This window comes from Sinocyclocheilus rhinocerous, unplaced genomic scaffold (genome assembly GCF_001515625.1).
Source record: "Sinocyclocheilus rhinocerous isolate Xijiao unplaced genomic scaffold, SAMN03320098_v1.1 scaffold5714, whole genome shotgun sequence".
NCBI lineage: Eukaryota > Metazoa > Chordata > Actinopteri > Cypriniformes > Cyprinidae > Sinocyclocheilus > Sinocyclocheilus rhinocerous.
In genome coordinates, this window is record NW_015653182.1 from 8,194 (window position 1) to 16,665 (window position 8,472).

General features: G+C 37.9%; 1 protein-coding gene across 1 annotated transcript; it reads left to right on the forward strand.

The window, feature by feature from the left end:
* The first annotated feature begins 168 nt into the window (after positions 1-168).
* On the forward strand, positions 169-8,209 carry LOC107715618 (gastrula zinc finger protein XlCGF26.1-like). Its single transcript, XM_016521773.1, has 2 exons — positions 169-308; positions 6,906-8,209. The coding sequence occupies exons 1-2, from the start codon at positions 224-226 to the stop codon at positions 8,207-8,209; spliced, it is 1,389 nt and encodes a 462-aa protein (XP_016377259.1). The 5' UTR covers positions 169-223.
* The last annotated feature ends 263 nt before the right edge of the window (positions 8,210-8,472 follow it).

Consider the following 8,472-nt stretch of genomic DNA (forward strand, 5'->3'; position numbering starts at 1 on the left):
GGCCCTTTTCATGCTATTTCCGATATGCCGATGGCTTTAAAATAATCAAAAATCGGCCAATAAATATCGGAGGCCGATACATCGGTGCATCCCTAATAAACAGTATTACTTTAACATGAATAGTTAGTATGTGACTATGTATTCTCATCTTAAATATGACACTGTTTCCAAACACAGAAAAATTCCTGGTGAAGCGACTGAGATCCACGTGAATATTATAAAGATGGCATTTATTAAGGAGGAGAATGAAGACATGAAGATTGAAAGAGCATTCAGTGTGAAGCAAGAAGATACTGACACACAAACAGGTTGGTTTCCATTCTCAAAACTGAACTTAGTCATGTTATCCTTCTTAAAATGTCGACCTCTACAGAAATGAATGATGTTTTTGAAGAATGTTGAAAGAATGAATATATATATAAGTGGGCTAATTAAAGCAGTTTCAGTTGACATGGAGTGGATCGCCTCAAGCCCAAAGTATGCTTGTTTTTTATTCATATGCTAGTATATGCGTATAGTCAAACATGCAGCATTTCAAAGTATACTCCATTTGATAGCGTGTGCGAACGCAGGCAGACGACATGTGCTCTGGAAAGCTTTATGTAATCCAACGTCTGCTCATTTTTCTCCAGAAATTATATATCTATATATATTAGGGCTGACAATTAGGCAATATCGCGTTCATAATCGCAGATGAATCGCATTCGATTATGAACGCGATATTGCCTAGCTTGTCAGTGAACTAAGGTAAATGCCACTCCATCTGAAAGCAGGTGTTGGAGATTTACTACTAATCACGGAACCGGCTTTACTGACGAGATGCGCATTACAATCGCATGCGATTAAATGCACAGCCCTAGTTTAAATATATACATATATATATAAATCAAATATTGTAACGAAACACCCAACCCGGATTGAAATGACACATATTCCCATTCTAAAAATGCAACCATAGAAGTTAAATGTGTAAGATGACCTCTGTAAATGAAGTATGTCTAGCAATCTGAATTGTGAATGACCTGAAGGGTGTTTTTACTTTACCCATCAATCATGTCAGCTTGACCCAACGAGATGCGCATGACAATTGCACAGCCCTAGGGAGTGTCTGAATCCACTTTTGCTAGTTTAACGACGGGAAAAACGCATGGTCTAAAAGGGTTGTCCTTATTCTCTTAATGAGTAATGGGTGTGTTTTGGGCATAACGTGCCATAAACCAATCAGAGTCTCATCTCCCATCCCCTTTAAAAGCCAGTAGTGCTCGTGCCATGGCGGGTTCGCTATTTACATGGCGGAATTTAATTTTTCATTTTTAAAAATGTTTGTGTGCTGCTGCGCATCCCTGTGTGTGTGTGTAATAAGCAAAGTGTATGCGCGTTGTGCACCCACCTATAGGCGCATATTACCAACGCGCTCTTTAAATAACATAGAAAAAATATTGCACCAGACTTTAGACCAGGTTTTTGTTGGTCAATGGCGCAGTCTATTTCAGTTGCCTCAAAATAGCAACGCGCCAGCAATGCGCCTGAAAACATCTCGTTGGGCGCACAAATGGGCACAAATGCATTAGCTATTTATACAACGTGGCGCAAGATGTGAAAATTACAACTGCGTTGGGCTGAAACTAGCAAAAAGCACTTGCGTCGCACCTTATCATTAATCTTCTCCACTAGATGTCACCTTCTTGTTTACCTTGTGTGATGTTACAACAGAAAGCCTGTCATTCATTCAGTGCTTATCATGGCGGAGATACTGTTGACAAGAACCAAGAACAAAGCAACATGCGCGATTTGCAATGCTCAGGTGAAATGCTTCAGTAATACTACAAATCTGCGGAAGCATTCGACATCACGCACACACTGTTTTGTTTACTAAAGCACGAATGACGCTCGCGGTGTTTTCAGCTTCTGTCGTCTCACTATATGACGATATGAACACACGAATATCATCTCCAGCTGCTCTGAGAGTCATTTCATTAACATTTTACTGTTTATTTGAAGAAAATTACTGTCACATCACATACACAGCAGTTGCAAGTTCTTCACAGCAACCCGTCAAAATAAAAGTACTAAAAATAAATATGAAGAAACTGTGTCAGAAATATATTACTATTTAGTCTTAAAGAGGTCATCGGATGCCCATTTTCCACAAGTTGATATGATTCTTTAGGGTCTTAATGAAAAGTCTATAACATACTTTGGTTAAAATTTCTCAATGGTAGTGTAAAAAAACACCCTTTTTACCCTGTCAAAAACAGCTCTGTTTTCAGCAAGCTGTTTTATTCCATGTTGCTTTAAATGCTAATGAGCTCTGCTCACCCCGCCCCTCTCTGCACCGGAGTCCACACAATGGCGGACTGATGACAGCTCACTCAGGGCGGGTCTAAGGTAAGACGCTAGTGTCAATCAACTATCGTGGGAGCGGCCTGTGCAGAACTACGTCATTCTGACAGGAATCTCAGAACAGCCTGATTTGAGAAGGGGATTTTAAAATAGGGATTTAAAAAAAAAAACCCTGGGTGGATTTTTATCATTATAGGATGGATGTGTACACACACTTCCAACACACATTTATGTTCAAACAACAACAAAAGTGAATTTTGCATCCGATGACCCCTTTAAGACTCAATGTAACAACAATACTACTACTACTACTACCACTACTACTTTTTAATTTTAACAGTAAACTTCTGTTGTGCAGCACTTTGTTTGGCAAAAAATAAAAAGGGTTTAATTTTCATTTCATTAGGATACATTAAATTAATGTTTTATGCCTTCATCTGATTACCAGAAAAATTAAGAAAAACATTTTATTGGGCCCTATTATTGTTTTAAAAAAGGACCTTGCACTACAAAAAAAAAAAAAAAGTTTAAAATACAGGCCCGTGGCTCTTAATTTATTACTGTTCATTTTTTAGAAATATCAGCATTTGTATTAAAACTATATTCACTGAATGTAATAAAAAAAATCAAGAATCAAATCGAGATATCTGAATCGATACCCAGCCCATATATATATATATATATATATACAGGTGCATCTCAATAAATTAGAATGTCGTGGAAAAGTTCATTTATTTCAGTAATTCAACTCAAATTGTGAAACTCGTGTATTAAATAAATTCAATGCACACAGACTGAAGTAGTTTAAGTCTTTGGTTCTTTAAATTGTGATGATTTTGGCTCACATTTAACAAAAACCCACCAATTCACTATCTCAACAAATTAGAATATGGTGACATGCCAATCAGCTAATCAACTCAAAACACCTGCAAAGGTTTCCTGAGCCTTCAAAATGGTCTCTCAGTTTGGTTCACTAGGCTACACAATCATGGGGAAGACTGATTGTCTTCTGGACAACTGTCAGATCAGCATTGACACCCTTCACAAGGAGGGTAAGCCACAAACATTCATTGCCAAAGAAGCTGGCTGTTCACAGAGTGCTGTATCCAAGCATGTTAACAGAAAGTTGAGTGGAAGGAAAAAGTGTGGAAGAAAGAGATGCCCAAACAACCGAGAGAACCGCAGCCTTATGAGGATTGTCAAGCAAAATCAATTCAAGAATTTGAGTGAACTTCACAAAGAATGGACTGAGGCTGGGGTCAAGGCATCAAGAGCCACCACACACAGACATGTCAAGGAATTTGGCTACAGTTGTCATATTCCTCTTGTTAAGCCACTCCTGAACCACAGACAACGTCAGAGGCGTCTTACCTGGGCTAAGGAGAAGAAGAACTGGACTGTTGCCCAGTGGTCCAAAGTCCTCTTTTCAGATGAGAGCAAGTTTTGTATTTCATTTGGAAACCAAGGTCCTAGAGTCTGGAGGAAGGGTGGAGAAGCTCATAGCCCAAGTTGCTTGAAGTCCAGTGTTAAGTTTCCACAGTCTGTGATGATTTGGGGTGCAATGTCATCTGGTGTTGGTCCATTGTGCTTTTTGAAGACCAACGTCACTGCACCCGTTTACCAGGAAATTTTGGAGCACTTCATGCTTCTTTCTGCTGACCAGCTTTTTGAAGATTCTGATTTCATTTTCCAGCAGGATTTGGCACCTGCCCACACTGCCAAAAGCACCAAAAGTTGACTGGCCAGCAAACTCACCAGACCTGAACCCCATAGAGAATCTGGTATTGTCAAGAGGAAAATGAGAAACAAGAGACCAAAAAATGCAGATGAGCTGAAGGCCACTGTCAAAGAAACCTGGACTTCCATACCACCTCAGCAGTGCCACAAACTGGTCACCTCCATGCCACGCCGAATTGAGGCTGTAATTAAAGCAAAAGGAGCCCCTACCAAGTATTGAGTACATGTACAGTCAAAGCGCAGAGCCTGATATAAAACAATTATCTGGGGAAATTATAATTAAACATGATTTAGTCACAACATTTCAATACAAAAGAACTTTGTATTGTTTCTGTTTTAATATACTTTTAAAGTTCGGATCATATTAAAAGCATAATTTGTAGGTAAGTTAATTATTTTTGATAGATCCAGGCTCATCACCGTCACTCAGCTGCTTCCAGATTGGGGGAATTGTAATGTTTAATCATTTATGTTACTATGTAAATCATTTTTTTTTCATTGAACAAAAAAAAAAGTAAATTTTTGTTTGTATTTGCTGTTAATTATAGTTCTTAGAAAGAAAATAGGAATCAGCAGAAATCGACATCGGCAGATCACGCTTACAAAAAATCAGAAATCAGAATCGGCCAAGAAATTGGCAAACGGAGCATCTCTAGTAGAGTATGTGAGTGGAGTGGTCATTTTTGACTAAAGCGAGGAGTGGATTTTTTGAAAGTTGGTGTGTGGTGGTTTTCACTCGCTCCGAGAGCTCTCCACTACCGCTTCATCACACGCATAATTAATGCCAACAGCCTAGGGCTGGGCGATATGGCCAAAATTATCACAATTTTTTTCATATCAGTCGATACCAATAATTATCAAGATAAATGTCAAATCTTTTTTCTCTTTCAAGTTTAAAGCAAGATTTTTGCTCCAAAGTGAAAGTTCTTGAAACCAAACTGTTAATTTTCCTTAAGATAGACTAAATATCTTAATAGAATTTTTTTTTTTTTTTTTTAAGTTTCTACATGTTCTAATGAGTGGTATTGTTTCAAATCAAGAAACATGTTTGTGTTGCCTGATAATATTACTAATAATATTACTTTTTTCTCTCTTAGAAATGCACATTTGATTGTAGTAGTAGCTTGAGTTAGGATGCAGATGCCGATTTTGTTCATTATTAAAATCAGTAGGCTAACATCTGTAAAAAATTGAAGCAACCTCATTTTTATATGGTGAAATGTAATTATTGTAATTTTTTAAATAATCATTGGTCTTCCATAGTAGCATACATTTAAATTATGATAATCACAGTTAAAACCACACAGATATAGCACCTCAATTCTGTATGGTTTTTAGGTATTTGTATTAAAAAACAGTAGTCTAAAGACATTCCGTATAATTGCACACATGCTACAGCTTAATCACAAAAAATATAGTAATTATATTCCATTACTCCTTTAATACACTTAATTCATGTCTACATTAATAATATAGTAAAATTCGACATTGTTCGCTGAATTCAAGCGCTTCACACTGGATCTCACAGTGCTGTTTAGTGTCGTGTGACCAAGACTCATCTGCTCTAGTGAGCTCGTGCTGCGCTGCCGTTTAAACCTTGATCCGAGCGGATCCGAGTTTCGTTCCGCTTTTGGCACATAAACTTTATCGAACTGTTCATATCGTTTTATCATTTTAAAATTATATCACGTTAATTATTGTTATTGATTTATCGCCCAGCCCTACAACAATCTATAAAATAACTGCATTTTTTGCAGTTAAACATCATTAACTGGCTTGACAGATATGTGGGTCACGCAAATCAGAAAGAAGGTGAAGGTTATAATTAAGGTGATGGATGATTGTGGGAGGTTATATCTCAAGCTTGTTTGTAGCATGTGGATAATCAATATTGATTGGGTGAATTCACAGTTTAAACAGTTTATTGTACAGGTAGTTAATATCCGCTCTAAACTAATGTGCTGCCTGCTACATTGCTGCACACACACAACACACAAGCTCGCACATAACGTACAGATCGCGTACACATGGAAACATTCAGGATTGCAGAAAATTATCAACGCTGTCTTGTGATTTATCAGCTTACAAATGTGAAAGTTACAGCATATTATTTCTGTTTCTGAAGTAACTACAGCCCTCAGCTTCGCCATAGTCGAGAGACGCAGCATTGGCAAGTGAGATAAACATTCATTTAATATAGACTTTTTGTAGTGTTCCAATAAACCAAGTTAAAACTATTATTCTAGTATTGTGTATTTATTTTTCGTTTAATATAAGTTAGTTCTGAACAGAACTTTGTAATATATGTAAGCAATTATCGTCATGGAGCGAAGGCAGAGCAGTGTTTCTGATCAATTCAGTGAGGAGCGGGAAATGGTAAACCCGAGGCGGAGTGATTATTGAACGCTTGGAAAATTGTTGCCACTCCACTCTGCTCACATACTCTGATCTCTAGCAATTAATATCAAATTCATTGCTGATTACTGCTTAAAGAGTTCTGCAGTTTTTTTTTTCAGATTGTGAGAAAACGTAAGACTCAGAATCATTGCCATATCATTAAAAAATGTATGTTAATAAGTGGACCTAATACAGAGCCCTGATGCACTCCGTACTCTTAATTAACACAAGTTGGTAGCGATCGGATAGGTGACAGGTGTTGTGATCGTTGCTGTCAAAAGATCTAATAGCACTAGGTTCTTAAAGTTCTGAAAGACTTCTTAGGATTGAGCAGTCATGTTGATTTTGATGTTTTATGATGGTTTTCATATATGTTGCTTTGGGTCTATGTAATGTCTAAAAAATGTGTACGCCTTGTTTCACTTTAGACCTGATGGCACCCAAAGAGGAGAGTGAAGAACTGAAAGAAATGGAAGAGAAAGACCAGACACATAATTTCATGACTGGAGAAAAATCCACGCAGACTGAAAAGATTTCCTCACGAAAAAAGACTAAGATGACCAAATCTAAATGTTCTTTCATCTGCCCACAGTGTGGAAAACGTTTCACTCAAAAAGCAAACCTTAAAGTCCACATTAGAAGTCACACTGGAGAGAAGCCTTTCACCTGTAAACTGTGTGGGAGGAGCTTCTCGCGAAAAGAAAGTCTTAAGATTCACATGACAATTCACACTGGAGAGAAGCCATTTGTATGTGGTCAGTGTGGAAAGAGTTTCAGATGTAAGGAAATCCTTAATTCCCACACGAGGGTCCACTCGGAAGAGACCCATTTTAGATGTCATCAGTGTGGAAGGATTTTCCGATTCAAAAAAAACCTCAATACTCACATGAGAGTTCACTCTGGAGAGAAGCCTTACTCATGCCATCACTGTGGAAAGCGTTTCGTTCATAAAGTAAGCCACAAGAATCACATGAAGATTCACAATGAAGAGAAGCCATTCATGTGTGCTCAGTGTGGAACATGTTTCAAGTATAAAGCAACCCTTAATGCCCACATGAGAGATCACACTGGAGAAACTCCGTTCACCTGCAAGTTGTGTGGGAAGAGCTTCTCACATAAAGGAAATCTGAAGACTCACATGAGAATTCACACCGGAGAGCAGCCATTCACATGTGAACAGTGTGGAAAGAGTTTCATACGTAAAGAAACCCTTGATTCCCACATGAGAGTTCACACTGGAGAGAGCCCTTACAGCTGCAAAGTGTGTGGGAATGGCTTCTCACGAAAGGGCAATCTTAATACGCACATGAAAATTCACACCGGTGAGAAGCCGTTCGTTTGTGACCAGTGTGGAAAGAGTTTTGGACGTAAAGAAACACTTAATTACCACATGAGGATTCATTTAAGAGAGAACAGTTTAACATGTCATGAGTGTGGAAAGAGTTTCACAGATAGTAATCTCCTTAAGAAGCATGTAGTAATTCACATCGGGGATAAGCCTTTCATGTGTTATTTCTGTGGAAAGACTTGTAAAACCAAATCAAACCTTGAGAATCACATCAAAGTTCACACTGGAGAGAAGCCTTTCACCTGCCAAGAGTGTGGAAAAGGTTTTACAGTTAAAGGAAACCTTCACATTCACATGAGAGTTCACACCGGAGAGAAGCCTTACATTGTGACATGCAATGATCTTCTAGGATTGCTAAAATTATTCAGTGTGTCTTGGGCTTAACTGGATTTCATTGTTGATTATTTTCACTTGATCTTGGATTATTTTGTTCTACAAAGCTCATCCAGGAGTTGCTGTTATAGCAACAGGTCCGTAAGATTAATCCTGCTTATTTCATATAAACAGGATTAGATTGCATCTTTTTAAACATAATTGATACTTAAAATCTGTCCCAGCCACCGCTACTTTATTACAAGAGTATCCTACTGAGTTTACTGTTGTCCTTTTGCATTATTGATACACTATTTTTCTATTTAATACTGTAA

Bases quoted from the DNA above. Each gene is read 5' to 3' on its own strand.
- LOC107715618 (XM_016521773.1), top strand. From the start codon at position 224: ATGGCATTTATTAAGGAGGAGAATGAAGACATGAAGATTGAAAGAGCA. The intron at 309-6,905 runs GTTGGTTTCCAT...GTTTCACTTTAG, and splicing joins AGATACTGACACACAAACAG to ACCTGATGGCACCCAAAGAG.